The 22,214-nt window shown below is 34.8% G+C and overlaps 1 protein-coding gene across 1 annotated transcript; it reads left to right on the forward strand.

Moving 5' to 3' along the window:
* The first annotated feature begins 1,731 nt into the window (after positions 1 to 1,731).
* On the forward strand, positions 1,732 to 20,362 carry LOC110683996 (26S proteasome non-ATPase regulatory subunit 2 homolog A). The gene is made up of 25 exons (XM_021860393.1): positions 1,732 to 2,040; positions 2,167 to 2,267; positions 5,607 to 5,727; positions 5,823 to 5,882; positions 7,694 to 7,761; positions 9,861 to 9,903; positions 10,128 to 10,193; positions 10,304 to 10,342; positions 10,416 to 10,498; positions 10,834 to 10,948; positions 11,379 to 11,453; positions 11,973 to 12,131; positions 14,046 to 14,153; positions 14,234 to 14,338; positions 14,430 to 14,570; positions 14,651 to 14,755; positions 15,571 to 15,792; positions 16,326 to 16,439; positions 16,522 to 16,737; positions 17,234 to 17,293; positions 17,376 to 17,489; positions 17,576 to 17,661; positions 17,789 to 17,897; positions 19,568 to 19,746; positions 19,834 to 20,362. The coding sequence occupies exons 1-25, from the start codon at positions 1,921 to 1,923 to the stop codon at positions 19,907 to 19,909; spliced, it is 2,685 nt and encodes an 894-aa protein (XP_021716085.1). The 5' UTR covers positions 1,732 to 1,920; the 3' UTR covers positions 19,910 to 20,362.
* The last annotated feature ends 1,852 nt before the right edge of the window (positions 20,363 to 22,214 follow it).

The raw sequence follows: 22,214 nt of genomic DNA on the forward strand, positions 1-22,214 counted from the left end.
GTAACACGTGACCAGTCACGTGCTACCTGTGAGGGGCAAATGATTAGGGGATTTTGCTCCCACCAATCGGAATGCGCCACGTGGGCCAATCAGGTCCTGCCAAGTGTCCCCCAGTTGGACATCTCAGGGCTTGCCACGTGGCACACGCTTATTCGTCCACCCTGGACTTATTATGTCATGACACGTGGCATACTCCATGCCTAATGGAGAAGCCGGTCACCTAGGCCCAACTTCCGAGGGAAGCCCAATCAGCCAAGGTTAACCTAAACCTAGTTTGGCACGTTTCACGAGGTTATAAATACCTCCCTTAATCCTCATTAAGGGAGAGGACGCGAACAACGCAGATTACACACATTAAACACTCTCACCTAGAGAGACCCAATCACTTTAATTTCCGCATTAATTACTCCTTAATCAAGTACTAACTTGACCGTCGGAGGCGGATCTCCAACCATCCGGAGCATCCGTTTGTTTTGCAGGTACAGGCGTCCGGTTCCAGTCTCGGAATTGTAACTCTCCCGCAGGACATCAGAAAACCCCGAAACAATTATTATTATTATGATTATTATGTTGCTTGATTATATTTATTATTATTGCTTGATCACGCCTTTTATGCATGTTTAAGGGGAATTGGTACTTGTAATCACGCTTAATAAGATAATTAATAATCTTGTTTAGGGTTAATTTGATTATAATTCAAGTGATCGCCAATAATAGATTTGTTTGTGCATTAATATTCAACCAACTAATTAAGTAAAGTTTTAATGAGGTAAAATTTTTTGACTAATAGGTCTTATTGCCTTATTTGTTAAATATTAATTATTTTCTAAATCTTTAATAATATCATATCATAGATATAATACAATCTATAATAATAATAAAAAACTAATTACCTTAATAATCAATAACTACATACAAGTAATAACCATTAACCAAAAACTACATGATATATTAATTGATTACTAATATTTTTTTTGAATATTTGTGTAAGATGTTGCCAAACATTATATAAAACATATCGATATTCAATTAGAATTCATAACAAGAGAAAGGTTGAATAAAGAAATAATACATTATTCGGAAAATATTGATTAATATTGTAAATGGTTTGATTTGAGATAAAATAATAGCGTGATTTTAATAATGAGTGCGAAGGGAATCAAATTATTTCTTGAGGTAGACATATAGCTGTAAAAATTTATTTAATTACCAAGAAACTAATTTAACGACACCACACTGAATTACATAAATATAATTATATGATCAATCAAATGCATAAAAGCTAATTGGATCTTCTATGATTATTTCAATAAGGATCTTGCTAACGAACACCCCCGGGCTTAGATAAGCATTTAAAATATTACCTAAAGTGGTATTAATTTAGGAAAACAGGACAAAATCATGCGTCGATCAGTGTAATTAATGTTAATTTAATCTTTCTACTTTTAGCTAGCTTATTCAACGCCTCAAAGCATTCGTTAGCTTTTCTCTTTCAATAAATATTTTGGTATTTTATTTCACAATAATATTATTAGACAATTTTCATACACTAAATTTTTTACACATACTAAAATAGTGTAGAATAGTTGAGTTGATAATAATACTAACAATTACCGTGCGTGGCACGAGACCTAACCTAATAATTACGGAGTAGTAAATTTGGTGCTTGCTAGTGATAGGACTAGAAATTTACAGTTTATAGCAGCTTGAGCAAAAAGAAACCCAAACTCCGTACCTATTAATTCCGCCTCTTTCCCAATTTCTCCCACACACTCTCTCTCTCTCCTCCCAGAATTCTGAACTCGATAAAGTCTATAGAGAGAATCTAACCGAACTCAAACTCCTCAAGTTTCCTACATTCGCAATTTTCAATTCGATTCGAACCCTAATTTTCTCTCTCCTAGGGTTTCACTCGCGATCATGGACCCTGAGCCGAGCAATACTGGAACCGGCAACCCTAGCGCCAATCGCAATGAAGCTTCAACCAAGGTTCCTTCGAAGGACCCTAAAAAGAAGGATGACAAGAAGGAGGAAGATCTCGTAATTTTATTTCTTCAATTGTTGATTTCGCTCTAATTTTGTGTTTTTGGTGTTTGAATTAATCGATAAGTTGTTTTGGGTATTTGTTATTTTGTTGCAATTATTTGATGTTGCTATTGAATGTAGTCGGAGGAGGACTTGGCTTTGAAGCAGCAGTTGGAGTTATACGTCGAGCGGGTTCAGGATCCCGATCCCGGGCTGCAAAGAGTAGCTCTAGAGAGTATGAGGTAACTTCCTTTTGCAAATTGTTTTGTAGTTTTCGGTTTATGGTAGTCGGTACTAGTGGAATTCTATGGAAGTGGAGAACTATGTTTGAAGGAATTACTGATTTCATTATAGTTGGTGTTGTGCTCAAGGATAAATTGTGGGGTTCTTTTGACATAATTAAATTAGGTAGCTTTAGCGAAAAGAGAATGTAATGTATGCATAGAGAATTTCCGTTGAAAAACCGAAAGAATTAGGTTAATGGTTGATTTTGTGGGAGTGATGGTGTCTTGATCGACAGTTTCATTGTAGTAGGTGTTGTGCTCAAGGTTAGATTGTGGGGTTCCATTGACATTATTAAATTAGTTAGCTTTAGTGAAAACAGAATGTAATATGAATGTGTAGGGGATTTCCGTTGAAATGAAACTGCAGGAATTAGATTAATGTTTGATTTTGTGGTAATGATGGTGTCTTGATTGACAGTTTTAGCACTGAATTGTCGTTGTAATTGCTATTATGGCCATTGATGACATAGAAACATTATTGTGGGAGAAAGTGGTTCTTGTTGAGTGTCATGTAATCATGTATTTTCTACGTCTGTCCCAATTGAACATATTAGGAATTAAGGAAAGCAAAGAAAGAGCTGTACTTCGGTTAAAGTTGGAAATTAAATACATTTCTTCCCCTCTTTTAATTGCAACATACAGCTAATAAAAGGACTCATTTTATTATGACCCTGAGTTCTTTTTATCAATTCTAATATTTTTTACATCTTAGATCCTCTTAAGGTAGACTCCTTGTAAATCTAATAGTTCTCCATTTATTAGAACTGTAGAAATAATGAAAAATCAGCATTATAAAATTTTATTTTAATATCAATTAGTAAGACTTGTAAATCATAAAATCTATACTAATATATTAAAAGGTGTTTCTAAGAACGTCAATGTGCCACGTAATCCCTAACCTTCAACCTCTTATATAATAAAGATGACTATTTAACCATCTAAGCCAACATCAATTATGTTATTAATATGTAAAAAAAATCATATAAGTGCAAACCACGGGGTTCAATAAAAAAATTAAAAAAAAAGCTCAAAGAATTATTCTATTTTGGTTTGAATGAATGAATGATAGTTGCAGTTATGAAAACTTTTTAAAAAAATGATCAATTGCTCGTCTACAATAGTAGCAACTCGGGCACCGGGCTTCTCACTAGTTAAAGTCAATTATAATAAAGTTAGTTTAAATAGAATGAGTTATTTAAATTTTTGTTTTGAAATTTGAATTCATTTAATGCGACACATGATTTATCAAAAGTTCATAGTAACAAACCTTTTATTTAATTTTTTAATTGTAAAAATTGTTTTATTTTTTTTTAATAATTTAAGAGATAATTACCAATTAAAAACAATAGCCAATCATATTGTAACAAACTTTCTTTTAGAAGATAAAAAAAATGTAAAAACAAATAACAAACTTTGGGTGGGAATTTTTTTTTGCTATGAAAGTAACACGTGTATTAGGGGATAATATCAATGATTACTTTAGTAGTATTGATATTAAATGAAATTGAAATTCATAGCCCTTCTAATAGCATGCATGGTAAGTTTTTTTATTTTTATTTTTAATTTTTTTAAATTTTTTTTTTTTTTGCTTGGAAACGGATTCAATTAAACATTAACGTTTCCAAATGCTTGGTTAGAAAGTTTGAGTTACAGTTACCATTAACTAGAGGTAATGGATTCCACCTATTTGTTATTTCTCTAAAACCTAAGGTAATAACTACCCTTACCCTTCTCAAACAAAAAGAAAGAAAGTTAAGTGATTACTCTCCGTGGTTTAACCAAACAAATGAAAAGCTTAGGGTTAAATGATTCCTTCCCCCCTTATATTTGTTTCCTTTCCATTTCGTTTCCAATATTCATACTAATCACCCCCTAAGTGTGAGAAGAGAATAGAGGGAATCCATGCCCAAATTTAGTTATTTGTTATTGTTTGAAACTTCCTATTAAAAAAGTGTTGTATTATCAATCAATAACTATATACTAAAGACACACCAGCAATGACACGTACGTGTCATTGCGGGTGTGTCTTTAGTTTTTTTTTTTTTTTTTTTATTATAATTTTTTTATTTAAGAAAGTTATTTTGAAAAAAGTTTGTTTTTGTCAACAATATATACGAGCAATAATATTTGCCTTTCTTATGTTGATGTACAATTAATAACTACGGAGTAATAAAATAATAAATAATCATTTGGAAAACAATGTAATTATGATGGAATATTTTTAAGAATATAATTTCGATTAAATATACATTAACCCATTTGCAAAAAATTAAATTTATATTTTTCTGTAGAGAAATCACTATATTATAGAAATTGAGAAATATCAAAATTATAAATTAATTTAATACATAAATGGACTGCATTCTTCTTATTTATTTCTTTTATTACTAAATAGTCCAACATTTTTTGACGCATTAAATAGTCCAACATAATACACTCTTTTTCATTTTATTAAACCGTAGAAAAAAATAATTGTGACTGTTTTAAAAAATAACATTGATACAGTAATTAATCTATTTTAAAAAACATATAGAGTAATTAAAATAGCCGTGTGTAGCACGGACCTAACCTAGTATATATAAAAAAAGAAACGTACATATCACTTAAAAATTGTAGGTTCTGAAAGTAGCTGGGAACAATATTATCATCATCTGGAAAAGAGGTTCTATGTGAATATGTTCTAGCAACTTTCTGTAAATGAATGTGTTGGAGAATAGAGGAAGTATATAGCACCAATCGATTCTAGAGTCATCTTCTTTAGATAGATGCTTTTGAAAATAACCTAGAACAAGAAATATCTTTATCCATATAAGCGCTAGTCTGTGAATATGTTGTAGCAGGTATGATTTTGAAATTCACTATATTTTGTATTGTTGGTATTCACTATATTAGTATTGTTTTACAATTAACTTATGGTAGGTTATTTTTATCAGTTATTTGGTTAAATTAGAGTTATTCTTTGTTCTATATTTTGAACATATTATGTGTGGCTTCCAATTTTGCAAGGTTTCAACTTTGTTTTTTTATTATTTTTATTTATTTTATTTTTTTTTAATTGTAATTGTAATTTATTAACTTTAATATTGCCAACATTAAAGTATAACTAGTTACTATATTTAATTACTGAGTAAGTTACCATATTGAGACAAATATAACTAGATCCTGTGATCACATCATAGTGTAGTACACAAATAATATAAAAAGTGAGTATTATGCCACTAAGCAAAATGGAAGAAGCATATGTTGACAGAATTTTGTGATAAGTTATTTGATCTATGTGAAATTTCACTTTTGTAGGCAGGAGATTCGATCCGCGACAAGTTCTATGACTTCTGTCCCAAAGCCTTTGAAATTTCTCCGGCCACACTATGGGACTTTGAAAGCATTTTATGAAACAATGAGTGGTTCTGAATTGAAGGTACTGCTCTATTATCTTGGTAGGTCTTTCTTATTACCTGTATGTAGCCTTCATTCTAAAATTGATTGACTTTGCTTTTATTTTGATGAATGCAGGAATTTCTAGCTGATATACTATCTGTTTTGGCATTGACCATGTCAGCAGAGGGTGAACGGGTGAGTGCTTTCTAATCTTTTTTCTTAGTGTCTTGTAAGCAGGGTCAGGGACTTGACAGCGTTTGGCTTACTAAACTTGTCTTAGGTCCCATTAAGGCCATTATGCATGGATGTCGATTCATGAGATTATATACTGTAAATTTGGCTTTTGTTCTAATTGATATATGTAAGCAAAGAGGCACTTTTTTAAAACCAAATTACAGATTTTGATTTAAGAAGTTTTACGATTTTACCTGAAAGTTATTTACACTTACGCTGTACTCTATTTTGGCAGATTCCTTTTACTACATTACCTCCTTGCCTCACAATATTTACACCCTTCCACTTACTTTCTATTACTTTTTCCATTTTGTTTCTTACACCCACCAATGTTTTTACATAGTCTCGTAGTTTCTCCACAATTTTCTTATACCCACTTAACACATCAACACTCTCTCTCCAATTGCCTAGATGTGTGTGCTTGCCTTTTTTTTTATTTTATTTTTATTGCTATATATTGTGAGATGTTATACAATTAAGCAAAGATTTCAATAATTGAGCGATAATATATGTTATATTCTCTTCTTTTGGATTAGTCAGAAAGTAATATGGCTCATTGGAAATGAGAAATATATATTTGACTGTTTTGATTTATTATACTTTTTATTTTAAATAAAATAAAAATGAAGCTCATCATTCTTCCTTTGTATTAGTGGTCAAATATTGATTTCTCCTTTTTTTCCTTGCCATAGAATCCCTTGGGTGGAATAGCTGATTTGGGTTTTCAATTATCCATGGGGTGTGTCATAGGGTAGGATGCTATATGGCAAGGTAGTACTGAATGCAATGCTTTTTTAATAGTATAATTAAACATGGGCACGGGCCGTGCTGGCACGCGGGCGGCATGGGCCCGACACAACCCCGGCATGGCACGGCGGCCCACCTGTAGGCTGTGCCGTGAACACTTTTTTGGAAATCAACACGGGCATGGCACGTAGCACGGCGGGCGGCACGGTGGCCGGCACGCTGGCACGACCCGCTGGCACGACCGGGTACGGCACGACACGACACTATTGTACACTATTGTACGATTTTTAATTATCATTAATTATTTTGTATTCTTAAATTATCGTACATTCGTACTGGCTACCGTCATATAATATAATAAGTTATTCTTCAATTTTTTGTGTTTTCGAATTATCGTACTCGTATTTTTTTTTTATTATATGCATTGTTGTTTTTTGCTAAATTAATAAAATTGTTTTTATTTGTTTATATAAACTTAAACGTAATTATTAATTAGATAAATAATTTATATAACCTAAATTAAAATAAAGTTGTTCAAAAAATGTAAACAAATTATATTAACATAAACATAAACATAAATTAATCACATATATTAAGTTGTACTAAAAAAAATATATATCGTTTAATTTGTTTTTTTTTTATTTATTAAAAAAAAAAAATTATAAAGGGTGGCATGATTTGGCCCACGGCCCGGCACGACACGGCCCGCAAGGCACGTGGGCCGTGCCGTGGGCTGGGGTGTGCCAATTTCAGGCACGGCACAGAACGGCCCGCCGCGGAGCCGGCACGGCACGGCACGGTCCCCACTGCGGCACGGCACGGCCCGTTGCCCATGTTTAAGTATAATGTAGAAACAGGTGGCGCAATCCGACTAGTAGTTTATTATTTAATGGTTTTTCTTCTTTCGAAGCATGCTTGCAAATGGACTATGTATTTAATGAGAGTGCTTATTTGATTTCTGATAATGATACAATGTAAGCTTAAATTGAAAGTGTTGAGATTTATTTGTTCTTTTATTCTTGCAGGAGAGTTTGAAGTACAGGCTATTGGGATCTGAGGGTGATATTGGTTCATGGGGTCATGAATATGTGAGGTAACATTTTTTGTTTTAATATTTTTATTTGGTTTACTAGAAGTGTATCTCTTAGACCGATTATCTAGGGGCTCATGGTCTTTGAGCATTTACTATTAGAGATGTGTAGTTTACTGCTCATGTTTTGGTAATAGCATTATTTTCATACATTTTGTGTTTTATGTTAGTGTACTTGACTCTTGGTACATAACATTGGTAGATGCTGTATTTTGACTTGGAAACTTTCATGCCGAAGAAGAAAATGTTAAATACTAGAGATAGCTGCAAATGTTTTATTTCAAATACTTGCAAAAAACCTCCATACCTAGGTTGTATCGCAATCCAGTACGGTGTCATTATTACGAAATCAGGGATAAGTGGAAGCTGTGATGCTTGGACTCAGCCCACCTCTCCTCTGTACCGGTGTCGACATGACACGCATGACTAACCCTGGTTCGGGTCGAATCCTTTGAAGAGAAAGGGGACTCGGAAGTTATGAACCCTAGCTATGAAATAGAATGTCAGATTCAGCAAAACAAGAGCCAAAACCTTAGGTCTTTTGATCAGAAGGGATGTATGACCACCAGGAAGACTTTGGTTTTTTTAATCAGGCAATGAGATTATGAATGCTTTGATATTTCTCCATTTTCAATTTTGTGCGTTTACATTATCTTTTGTCAACATGAAATGACAATTGGGAAAGGCTTTCCTTTGATTTTTTCTACTTTATTTACTATATGATTTTATTACTTAACAATTTAAATTACTCTTTAAAAAAAAAAACAAGGGTTTTTCTAAGCTATACCCCCAAGTTATTGAATTTCTAAGCTGTATCCATGCTTTTTTAAAGCTATAAGCTTTGCCCTCCACCTCACGATATTTTATCATCAATACTCTTTGATTTCCATTTTCGTTCACGAAAGTTAAGTTCTTTTATCAACAATGGTGTCGTGGCGTTATTAATTTGACACGTTTCCCGTTCTAATTAGTTTAACGCTTTACAAAAATTTTAAAAATCAGAAAATAAAATAAAAAATAAATGTTATTGTTAACATCAAAGGTTATTGTTAATAAAAATAGTTAGGTTGAGGGCACAACTTAGACGTTTAAAAAAGCATGGGCACAACTTAGAAACCGAGGAAGTTTGAGGGCATACCTTAGAAAAAACCAAAACACAATTTGACTACAAATTTTAAGTTTGCTTTTACACATTCAAGTCCACGAGTCCATATCTAAAATTTGGACCCTTTAATTTAGTGTTCCCATATCCTCAATTTTATAAATTTCCGAGTCTGACACTTAAACCTTGACCTGAGTCTGAGGATCCTAGAGTGGAAGCAACTCCATAGAAGTCATTTGTAGTTCTTAACAACAAGGCCGATAGGGGAAAAAAGGTGGGGACTGGGGTGGCTGTAACCCTGAAGTTTATTTTATTCCCTTAAGTTTTACATGTTATGGATTGGTAAGTGGGGGTGGGCTGTATTTTTTTTTCCCCCTTTTATTAACATTACTCGTACAATACTGTGGGTTGTGTACAATTTAAGGGGTGATGGGGCTTTTTTTTTTTTTTTTTTAAATTTTATGGTTTTTTTTTTTTTTTTTTTTTTGGGGGGGGGGGGGTTTCTTAATGTCTTTATTGTTGTATGTGCCATGTCCAAAGTGATGGCGGTTTCCGTGTCTAAAATTCTGGAATTGACGTACTGGGTACTCGAATCCATACCCATATCGTATCCTCATTTTGTAACATAAGACTTCACCCCTCAAAGTTCAATTGGTTCAGCACTCTGGCCCACACCCTTTGCATTTTACAACTGCTTAACAATGTGAATACAAATGTCATCTATAGTCTGCTTCATGCTTTTGGTAAACAATATTTTTAAATATCGTATTTTTCCTGGGAACATTTAAGCCAAAGATGAGTTTGTAATTACTGGAGACAAGTGCAAACATTATATTCTAAATGATGTTATTTTTGTTCAATGTTCAGTCCCAACTTAATCACTCTTTGCACTTCACCATTGCTTAAAAATGAGCAAGACTTGTCATCTGCAGTCTACTTCATACTTCTATGATCTTTAGTTTACTAATATCTCTTTGTGTTCTTGGTGTGGTGTGTGCAGAAATTTGGCTGGAGAGATTGCACAAGAATACACAAAGCGTCAGGTAAGCTTCTTTGGTTTAATAATTATCTGATGGTGTGATCTTATACTTTGCATTATAAAAGTTTTTGAATTTTTGATCTATAATTGAGTCTACATCTTATCGGCTAGTGTGATCTCATTCTGTGCATCTTCTAGCTGCCCTTATTATGTGGTTTTTAATCAAGGAGCTTCCTGTTGGTGTTTGTGAGCTTGGTGAACTTAATGTTAATGTGTTAATGGTTTCAGAATGAGGATGCCCCTATTGATGATCTCATGGATCTTGTACAACAAATTATTGCTTTTCACATGAAGGTATTTTCCTGCATGTTTGAAGAAGTATATTTGAATTTGCTATGGCATTTTCTTCAGCAACCCTTTCTAAACATTTTTTTTACTAATGATAAATCTTCATTGTATTGCAGCACAATGCTGAGCCTGAAGCAGTTGATCTTCTCATGGAGGTACATGTTTATCTTGTTTGGATTTGCAGCTGTGCTTGAAAACATTAATACAATGTCGGTCTGTAATGTTTAGGTGGAGGATCTTGATTTGTTGCAAGAGCATGTCGATGATAAAAATTACAAAAGGACGTGTCTTTATTTGACTGCTGCAGCCAAGTAATATATTTCCACCTTCCTCTTTAGTTGTCTCCATATGATTTTTGATTCGAGAGTCTGATCATATTCCTTATATCGTCTATGAATGATCAAAATGTTGTTTGTTGACTAGAATCATAAGATGTGAGTTGTCTCCATATGATTACCATTTGAGTGTATCGGTATATGTATCACCTTGGTCCTTAGATTTTGCTTGCACAGCTCCATTGGCCCATTAATTTTGCCTGGATTGTGTATGTGTTGTGGATGTGCTTTTATACGTATTTTATTTATTAATTTATTATCTTTACATGTTTTCTTCACTGCTGTTCACATTTATGTTGTTACATTGGCAGATATCTTGCTAGCCCTGATGATATGCTGGTCCTTGATATTGCCCATTCTATATATATGAAATGTGAAGAGTATCCCTCTGCACTCCAGGTTTCATTATTCCTGGACAACTTGCAGGTTTGCCTCCCTTTCCTATCATTTCAAAAATTTCTCTCTATTTTCCCCTACCTTTTTCTTCGTGGGTTAGAAGAATCATTGATTAATGCCAAACTGCCCATAAATTTTCAATTAGCCCAAATAAAAAGTATTTCTTACACTGCAAATCAACTCTTATCAATGTGGATATAAGTGGAAAAACTTGGGCCTTAATTAAATGGCTTGGACTTAGTATTGTGCAACTTAATATTGGGTGCTCATTATTTTCAACAGTCCTTGTGTTTGCTGGTGGAATTAATTTTGATTAAGCGGACTAGCAAACTATCAAATGTTATAGGGCCTTTTATGTCTTGACTGGTTTTTAACCCTAAAAGTTGGTATAAGGTTGGATGGCGTATTTGTGTTCCCACTTCGACTGTGTATAGACTCTTATGTCTATTTTGTCTTGCAGTATGTTAAGCAGATTTTCACATCTTGTGAGGACCTCCTGCGGAAGAAGCAGTTTTGTTACATCCTTGCACGACATGTAAGTGTTGAATTCTCCATTATCTTGAAGGCCTCTATTGGCTTTTGTCTGTCGAAGGCAATACCGCTCAAAAGAGTAGTCCAGTATTAGTCTCTTATTTTGACAATGCTTTGTATCTGTGCTCAGGTCTTTATCAGATTCTGTTCCTTGTACACTACTAATTTGATGTGAATGTCTTGAGTTTGTACACATCAGATATATAAGATCAGTGGATATGTTACTGATTTGGTTTAATTGCTAATAAAAATACTATTATGTCTTGGTTATTTTGGCCCTTTTGACATCTACGAATGTGCTCTATGGGTTATTTCAATTTTGGATTCTGTTTCCTGATTCTGTTGTAAGGTGATTATTGTGTAGCAATTTTGTTTTGTCTTGTACAGTTTGCATCTCACCCATGTTCTTTCTTTGTCATTGGTGTTTAGTGTGGAGTTAGTTGATTATGATGTGAAGATACTTATGAGCCTCTTTCAGGCTTGTATATTTTCTCTGTTACTGAGCAACTTTTTTATCATGCAGGGTGTCTTATTTGAGCTCGATGATGACATGGTTTCAGATGATGATGAAAGGGAGCAAATGCAAGATATTATCAACAATTCTAAGTTGAGTGAAGGTTATTTGACCCTTGCTCGTGATATAGAGGTTATGGAAGCCAAATCACCTGAGGATATATATAAGGTAATATCTTATATGTGCTTTTACATCCATTTGATGCAATATACTCCATTCATTCCTGCTTTGGCTTTTGCAGTCGCAAATTCACGTATTTGACCGTTTATATTTTTAATTACGAAAAGTATGAACTTTAAATGTTGAAATTTTAAATATATACCGAGACGATTCTAATAAGGTCCCACATTTTTATTTCCTTTGTTGATATAAATCATAAAATGCAGTCAAAAGCCATAAAGCTTATGCTAGTTAATTAGTCATGTGGATTATTCTCTTTCTATCTTTGTGCTTATGGTTGTTATAACTATGCGTTTTAGGTTGCTGCTTCTTATTTTTAAGTAAAGGGTTCTATTTAGAGGAATAAATGCATTATATATTTATATGTAGTAAACAAATTATTGTGATGTAAATTAGAAGCATTCCTTTTAACCAAATTGTTTAAAAATAGTGAGGGTATGTGACAATTTGGGGAAAATTAATTCTCAGTTTGACAATTTGGTAATATAAATAAAGCTCTAGTGACATAGGTAGAAAAAGTACTAGCGATGTAAGCTACAAAATGGGCCAAAAATGGGGTATATGTCAGTTGTCCTTTTTGTTTAGTAATTAACATTATTTCTTACAACATCTTCACACTTGTTAGTTGTTATAATGGTGTGAATTCAATTCACTTTTTTAGTGTAATACATTATTTCATTTGTGGCTTTCTCTATCACTTTATTTTATTAAAACTTCATGTACAATTGTCTACTGCACTCGTATGGCATTGCAATTACTTTTATTATCTCACATCAGCCGTTTAAACTCCTCAATATACCTTAGTTGCTATTTTTTTTTGATTTTGTTCTTTAATAATCCAAAATGTCCTTAATCAGCAATTAGAAATTGGAAAAATTGCCAAAATTAATACAACCTTTGACCCATTCATTTTTAAAAATACAACTTTTTGATTATTTTGTAATAATACAACCTTTAGGGGGTGTTCATTTTAAACAAGACAAAATTGAATTTTCAATGGGTTTTGAGGTGGGAGAAGGGGAGGGGATATTCCCCCCTTCCCTATCCACACCACCAAAAACTCGTGACCTCCCCTTTCCTAACCTCAAAATCCACCCAAAATTCGATTTTGTCTTCTTTTGAAATGAACACCCCCTAAAGGTTGTATTGTTACAAAATAATCTAAAGGTTGTATTATTAAAAAAGAACCGGTCAAATGTTGTATTATTTTTGGCAATTTTGTTTATGGTGAATTAGAAATCATCTAATTGTTGTTTTTTATTCCTTATGTCTTCTTCGTTGAAGCCATAAATAAAAAATGGGGAATAGGGGGTTAATGTAAGAGCTTATTGACATTAAAAGGGCGGGGTGATAAATTTTTAACTAAAATACAGAAAAAAGGGAACAAACGTTTTTTTTTTTTTTTTTTCTTAATTATTTTTATTAAAATATAAATTAAATTCTTTGTCAAACCCGTTGATCCAACACCTGGCCCAGTTTTGGCTTAATTGTTACCATCAATATATGTTTCCGGAACTCATATTGTCTTTCTTACCAATGTCACTGAAAAATGTGGTAATCTACCCCTTTTTGTTTCTTTAAATGATATGTCGTTTGAGGTTATTTTACCAAGTTGTCGCTTACCCTTTTCTTAACCAATTTTATCTTTGAACAAATATGTTGATATTATATCATGTCCTTTTATTCATGCTGTTTAGTGCTGCTCTCTGATATGTATTTTGATTGTGCTATCATAGCATTGTGTGTGTGTGTGTGTGTGTGTGTGTGTGTGTGTGTGTGTGTGTGTGTGCCTGTCTATGTCTTAGGCAATCTATACATGCATATTTTGTTGCTCTAACATTTCTCTAAATAATTGCTTAATTGTTGTAAATGCTGATTGTATCCAATTTTTTTTTCTGTTAGGCTCATTTACTTGATGGCCGTGCTAGTGCTGGTGCAACTGTTGACTCTGCCAGACAAAATCTGGCAGCTACATTTGTGAATGCATTTGTAAATGCTGGTTTTGGACAGGTATTGTATTCCATTATTTGGTCTTAACAGCTTTATGCCCTATAAATAGTGCTTAAGGCATGTTGTGGTGGTTGCTACAGGACAAACTGATGACTGGCCCTGCTGATTCCTCAACCGGGGGCTCTTCTGGGAATTGGCTATTTAAAAATAAAGAACACGGGAAAACTAGCGCTGCTGCGAGTTTGGTATGCGCTTTACCTTTTTTCCCTCTTTCTTTATGCATTTGTTTGCCAATTTTCTTTTTTTTTTTTTATTTAAATAATTCTTGTATGGCAGGGTATGATCTTGCTTTGGGATGTTGATTCTGGACTTGCACAACTAGACAAGTACTTCCACAGTACTGACAATCACGTTATAGCGGGTGCATTACTTGGTGTTGGAATTGTGAACTGTGGTGTAAAGAATGATTGTGATCCAGTATGTTTAAGCAGAATCATCATTATACTTGAGCAACTTTTGAAGTATCTGCTGTTTTATGATATCCATTTTTCTTGTAGGCTCTGGCGCTTTTGGGGGATTATGTTGATAAAGAAGATCCAGCAATTCGGATTGGTGCCATTATGGGTTTGGGCATTACATATGCAAACACTCAGAATGAACAGGTATGTTCTGTGTGTGTGTGCACCTGCTGTATTAATACGAAGAAAGAAAATAGAAGACTAAAGGTTGTTTTTGAATTGATGGATTCAGGACATGTATCGAGTCTTAGTGGCTTACTGTGTTCAAACAGAATTAGACTTTCTTTCTATCAATAAAATAGAAATGGAAAAGTCTCACATTGCATCAATGTTGATCATGATTACAAAATGCAAAACTACTTATTCCTTCCATCCCAGCTAATGTGCTTATAGTTTTGGGTGTTATAAGCTTGTATTTAAAAAATGTGCCTCGTGTGCACCTAGAGTTACCTGCTTTGTGGTGTATTTCGTTCGCTGGTGTCATTCATGTAAGCAACGTGCTCCTGACAAAGAATATGGAACAATGGATTACCACAGTAAACTAATATGCATTTCTTGGGATGTAATCATCTTTTTTAGTTTTTTTTTTGGGCATAATTTTTAGACCAAGAGAATTGCCTACACCAACGTAGCAATACTTATCAGAGTTTCACAGCAGCAGCCAGTTTCACCCTACAGTTTATGAACCGAAGCGGGAAATAGAAATGTGGAATTTTGAATCTAAAGAATAGAATAAGAGTAGACTGGCAAAAATTGTACTTACTCGTTACCAAGAATGTGCTGTCATCATAGTTGTCTAACTCGTTATGGCTGTCTGACAGGATACAGGCTGTGGCAGTAATGCTGTCTGGTTGTGATATTGTAGTTGTATTTGTTAGTGTGTCATAGTGCCTTCTATGAATTGATGTGCTTTTATCTATGCTTTAATAAATATCTGATGTTATAGTTGCCATCCGCAGATACGCAACAAGCTGACTCCGATTCTTGGGGACACGAAGGCTTCTCTTGATGTTATCGCCTTCACTGCAATTTCCCTTGGTTTGGTTTTTGTTGGTTCCTGTAATGAAGAGGTTGCACAGGCAATTATATTTGCATTAATGGATAGGAGCGAGTCTGATTTAGGGGAGCCACTTGCGAGGCTTCTACCTTTGGGCCTTGGTCTTTTGTATTTAGGGAAGCAGGTAACTTTTAATTAGTGCAATTATAATTTAATGATTTAATTGGTCCCCCTCACCCCTTATACTGAGTAGATGCCCACTATTTTAAGCATTCTCTTATGGCTGGTTTGATTCAAGGTTACAAATTAAGGTGATTTTGTGTTTAATCTTTACATGCAACACCCCATTTAAAGATAATAGCATCTTAAAGCCCAGGTAGGTAATGAATGGTAGTAGCTAGTAGAAATAAGTTTAGAAAGGTAACCTCCCTTCAGAAGTTGGTGTTCATTATGATTGTCATTGATATATACTAAAAACTTCACACCAATTCCTGACTGTAATCCAAAGATTTATGATTCAGTACCGAATGAGCTGTTAGAGCTTATATATTTGATTATTGCTTCGTAGCATTTGACATTTTTTTGAGGACTTGTGCTCCACAAAATTTCACATAATCCCGACTATAATTCCAAGTTTATTTTTATGTACCCGCTCTGAATATCACTAATGACATTGTGGACTCTGTTTGATCATTTGCTTTTGTATCTCCTTTACAGGAAAGTGTAGAAGCAACAGCAGAGGTCTCTAAGACTTTCAATGAAAAGATCAGGAAACATTGTGATATGACTCTTCTTTCTTGTGCCTATGCTGGAACTGGAAATGTTCTCAAGGTTCTGTTTAAAGACATGGCTTCCATTAGCTGTTTTAATGTGTCAAATAGCTTTCTCAATTTTGTTGATTTCCTTATTGCAGGTACAGAGTCTGCTAGGTCACTGCGCACAACATCTTGACAAAGGTGAAACGCACCAGGGACCAGCTGTTCTGGGAATTGCCATGGTAGCTATGGCAGAAGAATTGGGTGTTGAGATGGCAATTCGTTCACTAGAGCATCTGCTGCAGTATGGAGAGCAGAATATACGTCGTGCAGTTCCATTGGCACTTGGTCTCTTATGTATATCGAACCCTAAAGTACGTTCTATTAGTTTTGAATTTTTTATTTTGTTTCTGTGTGTCGTGAGATTCTGAAGTATCACTCTTGGTCTTTTAAGCAAACTCTTGAGGAGTTAGGTGTCTATCTGAAATGTCCTTGCTATTTATGTGTTCTTTAACAGTGAATGTTGTACATGTTAATGAAATTTGAAGCATGCATTGCTTGCATTTGAATTTTGTCTACATATAAATTGGACCTATAGTAATTTTCTGGAAGATGGAATACCAAAGAAATACAGACCTTGAGATTTTAATTAGATTTGATATTTTGATTATACTGGTGTGAGTTGAGGGAAAACATGTATAATTATAGAAGGAAGATATTAGCCTTGGAATGGTTAATTTTAATAATTGGGGATTCTTTTCCATCAGAACACATTGTTAGCACTTATGAAAAGTATCTTTTCCCAAGCATTTCCTTTAGTACATATGAAAAGTTTTTGCCCATGTTACTGATTAATTACCTATGCTGCAGGTAAATGTTATGGATACCTTAAGTAGACTGAGCCATGATTCTGACTCAGATGTAGCTATGGTAATTGGAAATTTTGTTTCCTGTTTCTTTTCAAGTGTATACTTCTCATCTTGTCATGTCTAATTTAATTTTCACCATGCAGGCTGCCATTATTTCATTGGGATTGATAGGTGCTGGTACCAATAATGCCCGAATTGCTGGGATGCTAAGAAATTTGTCCAGTTATTACTACAAGGATGCCAGTGCACTCTTCTGTGTAAGGCCTCTTAGCACATCTACCCTGTGTTAAGAGTTGTGTCGCGGCTGTTCTGGTTGGATAAAACATTTTTGTGATTAATGCAGGTTCGGATTGCTCAAGGTCTTGTACATATGGGGAAAGGTCTTTTGACCCTCAACCCATATCATTCTGACCGCTTCTTGTTATCCCCGTAAGTGTCTGTTTTTCATATTTGAAATCAGGTCTAGCAACAGACGCTTGCTTCGCCAAATTGGTAAAGCTTTTGCCTGCATTCTAATTGCTGGTTGTAATTATGTAATGTCACTTTGTTTTGACAGGATGGCACTTGCTGGTTTAGTAGTAACGCTTCATGCATGTCTGGATATGAAGGCCATCATCTTGGGAAAATATCATTATATGCTTTACTTTCTTGTCCTTGCGATGCAGGTTGGTTATTTATATCCCAGTTCCTTTAGAAATCTTTGAATTTAATTTTACCATGTTTGTTTGATAGGTGAGAAAACTATGTACATGTGGATACCTTGTATTTACAACTCCACCATTTAGTTTTCCATATTATTTCTTTCAAATACAGTGGATAAACTGAGTGGGAATCGTACTAAATTCAAAATTTTCTTCATTAAAATAACCAAACAAAAGCCTACTAATACTTTACTTCAAGCTTGGCAGACCTTTGCTCATTAAACAATTAAACAAGTGAAAATCAATAATTTTTAGGAAAAATTAGAAATAATAATCCCAACTTTCATCAATTTTGGTAGAATAATCCCTACTTTAAATAATAATGGAATAATCCGAACTTACTTTAGGGGGTGTTCTTTTTCTTTAATCCCAAAAACCGGTGACCGGTTGAATAGGTTAATTTTTTTATTTTTTTTTTAAAAATGACACTTGTCACATGTTAATTGGTTAAAAAAAATTAACAACAAAAAAATAAAATAAAAAACAAACAAAATAAATAAGTAAAAAACACCCAGGACCCAGCGATCAAACTCCCAACTCTAGCAACCCCTCAACGCCGGAAGCCGCCCCAACTCCGCTGGATTCTCCCTCTCTGGCCTGAATGTCGCCGCCCACTAATTCCCCTCCTCCCGCCGGCCAATTGCCTCAGCCACGCATGAAACCTCTTTTCATTTAATTTTCTCTCTCCTCTCAATTGCCCCCAAACACTAAACCCGGCCACCTGGGCGCCGCCGCTCGCACACTCCCTTGAAACCCCTCCCCCTGAAACCTTCGTTTTCGTTGGTGGGTTTTTGAGGTTTTGACTGGTGGCTGCGATTTAGGGGTTTCGAGATGCGATTTTCGGGTTACAGTGGTTGCATGGGGGTGATTTCTCTGGTTGCGTGGGCTTACGACCAAACGAAATCCGGTCACGAAACTCACTTGAAACCACTCCCTTAATTCCGAAATCACCTAAATCACCCCTGAATTTGCGTTTTGGGGTTTCGATGGCTGCGAATGTGGTGTTTCGGTGGTTGCGTGGGGGAAAGGAAGGGGTTTCGGGAATGGGGGGAAACGGCGACACCAGGGGTGGGGGATAGGCGGCGGTCCGGAGAGGGGAGAGGTGGCGATCTGGCTATAGTGGACGGGGAAGGGGACGGTGGGGAGGGAGGTTGGCTGGGTTTTCTTTTTTTTTTTTTTTTTTTTTTTTTTTGTTTTGTTTTGTTTATTTTTGGTTTTTGTTTTTTTTTTTTTTTTGGACCAATCAAAGCTTGCCACGTGTCAAGTGACTTGATATAGTAAGTTATTGACTTTTGTTGACCGGTTAGGGATTGAAGAAAAAGAACACCCCCTAAAGTTTGGATTATTCCAGTATAATTCAAAGTGGGGATTATTCTACCAAAATTGATGAAAGTTGGGATTATTATTTTTAATTTTTCCTAATTTTTATTGTTTTTCATTTCTGAACACTATTTTCTTCAGTTTTACTTATCCATATGTTACTTCAGTAATTAAATTTCCAAACAAGCCATAATATCGGGATGCATTTCTTTTTGCGTTTGGTCCCACTCTTTCCGGCCTCTGCCTTTTTTTTTTTTTTTTTTTTTTTGAGTGGTGTACTTAGCTGCGTCGTCTGTTTGTCTGTGATTTTGCAGCCAAGAATGTTATTTACTGTTGATGAAAACCTTAAGCCCCTTTCAGTACCTGTCCGGGTTGGTCAAGCAGTTGATGTTGTTGGCCAGGCGGGTCGGCCCAAGACCATTACTGGTTTCCAAACTCATTCAACCCCAGTTCTTCTTTCTGCTGGTGACAGGGCAGAACTTGCCACGGAAAAGTAAGAGATTTTATGCATATATGCTTTGGCCATCTATTTTTACTCTGCATGTGTGCTTATTTTTTTTTTTGGTTGATGTTTTATTAGGTATATTCCTTTATCGTCCATACTCGAAGGCTTTGTCATCTTGAAGGAAAACCCAGAATACAGAGAGGAGCATTAACTTGTCAGGCCAGCAAAGGAGTAATCATTCTATTCACGATTAAGCTTTTCTTCAGAGAGGTGGGGTTTAGTTTAGTTGTTGAGGCTGGAAGATTTTCTTTGGAGGTGAAAATGGGCGTCAAGCTGCTACTGGTGCCCTTGAACTGCTGACAAGGCTGTTACTATGTGATTGGCCGGCCAGAAATTCAGTAGCTAAGACTTAGCATGGCTGCTGATGAGGATCAATTGACATGCCTTGGGACGTTTTTTGTAGCAGAAATTAGAAGTAGATAGCTAATTATGAAATGCAATATATTGTGTTTTTTCGCATTCCATATGCTTGTTTTATGCTCTCTTGATATTTCCCTTTAAAACATATAAAGGTGTGGCTAGTCTATTGACATGTCTTTACTTTTGTAGGATGTCAAAGTAAAGAATCAAATCAATCAATCCATCCATTTGTTTTACCATTGCACATGTTAAATGCTTCAAACAATTTACCCGTGTAGCTTTCATAGAAGCTGTAGGTTGACTTGATGCAAGTTGATCTGACCTGAACTAGAAATGTGTAGCACTTTGACCTGAAAACTGACCGGAATTGCACCTATTACTCTATTAGGACCGGAGCCGTACTAGTGGATTTAAGTCTGGTCTCGGTCCTTATAAATCTTTGATTCTGGGCTTCAGGTCTGGTCCAGGTAAAAATCGGTATATATTGGGTTGGACCTGAAACTAGGTAAAGCTTTAGGTTTTTATTTATTTATTTATTTATTTATTTATTTTTAAATAGCTTTTATTCAAAACTCAAATCATTTTTCAATTCAACTGCAAAAATCCCAACTCCCTCACTCACTTGGCCACACCCCAACCCTTGCCTCACGCAGCCATTCACTCCCCTCAGCCAAGCAACCATCGGCCAGTCGGCCACCAGTGCCAATACCCACCACAGTCACCAGTGAGTCAGTGACTCCCTAAGACGCATGCCCCTCACTCCCATGGGCGTTGGCCTCACGACTCACCAGGTCATTAACTTGCATCAGAATGCGACAATCGAACTCATCAGCCGGCGCGCGACAACCATCCTGCACCAGCCACCGACGCGTGACTTCCCTTCCTACGGTCACTATAAGTTCCCATTTTTTTTAATCTAAATCTAATTATGTTTAATTATTCAAAATTTTGAATTTACTTTAAGAATTTATAATTTTTTTAAAGAGTTTATAAGTTTATTCATGTTCCAACAGCTTATAATAATTTTTTAACAATGTATGTATTGCTTTGATTTTTTTTGTGTAGCAGGTTTTTTAATTAAAAGACAGAAACAAAGCATAATCACTACCCCTCCGTGTTTTATTAAGTGTTACACTTTTCATTTCCGACCGTATTTTTTAAGAGTTACACTTCTTTTTTTGGCAAAAAACTACATTAAAAATATCATCTCTCTCCTCTCATGATCCCCATCCAAACCCACTACTACTTTTTTTTTTATTTTTTTTTTTATTTTTATTATATCTTTCCTCTCACATTCATTACTTTTCAATAAACTATTAACCCCACTATCTTTCTTTTACAATTTTTAATAATCCAATTACCCCATTTACCTCTTATTTTATTTAAGTCAATTAAATTGCCTAAAACTATGTGCCGATCAAACTGTAAAACTTAAAAAAACACGGAGTGAGTATTTAAGTCCAAAGCCGGACCGGACCTGTTGAATCAGGTGCAGCCACCGGTCTTTAAAATCATAGATTCTGATTGCGGTCCATTTCGATTTGGTGTACAACCCTATTTGGAACAACTGGGCCTAAGTTATAATCATATGTCCGCGGTTTTTTTTATTATTATTTTATTTTATTTGAATTTTACTATTTGGAGTTTCATGCACGCCAATATAAAGCAAGAATCAAAATATATTTAATAAGATGCCACTTTCAATAAATTTTTCCTAAAGAATAAAACACAAAAGGCAGTCAAAGAGGGAGTTGTGAATTGTTAAAAGTCCAAATGATGCGATTAATAAGAAAAAGAGGAAATATAACCTAATTTGAGTCTATCCGAAATCGAACAATAGAAGGTGCTTGGAACAAACTCAGAAAATATCTATGTGCTTGGAACAAATTCAGAAAATATCTACGGAATGACTTACACCTCACAATAAGTTGATTTCTAATAGATTTGGAAATGACATGTTTTGCAACCACATGTGTCCAAATTGAAAATCTTCTCAGATGAATGTTACCTAGGTTTACTCTTTTTTATTTTTTTATTTTTTTTATTTATTTATGACGGGACCTAGGTTTACTTAATATTAGGCCACATTGCTTGTA

Source organism: Chenopodium quinoa, unplaced genomic scaffold, assembly GCF_001683475.1.
Source record: "Chenopodium quinoa cultivar QQ74 unplaced genomic scaffold, ASM168347v1, whole genome shotgun sequence".
In the NCBI taxonomy this organism is placed as follows: domain Eukaryota; kingdom Viridiplantae; phylum Streptophyta; class Magnoliopsida; order Caryophyllales; family Amaranthaceae; genus Chenopodium; species Chenopodium quinoa.

Excerpts from the sequence above, each read along its gene's own strand:
- LOC110683996 (XM_021860393.1), top strand. The coding sequence starts at position 1,921 with ATGGACCCTGAGCCGAGCAATACTGGAACCGGCAACCCTAGCGCCAAT. Across the intron at positions 16,440-16,521 it reads GAACTGGAAATGTTCTCAAG|GTACAGAGTCTGCTAGGTCA; the intron begins GTTCTGTTTAAA and ends TCCTTATTGCAG. Across the intron at positions 17,662-17,788 it reads GACCGCTTCTTGTTATCCCC|GATGGCACTTGCTGGTTTAG; the intron begins GTAAGTGTCTGT and ends TTGTTTTGACAG.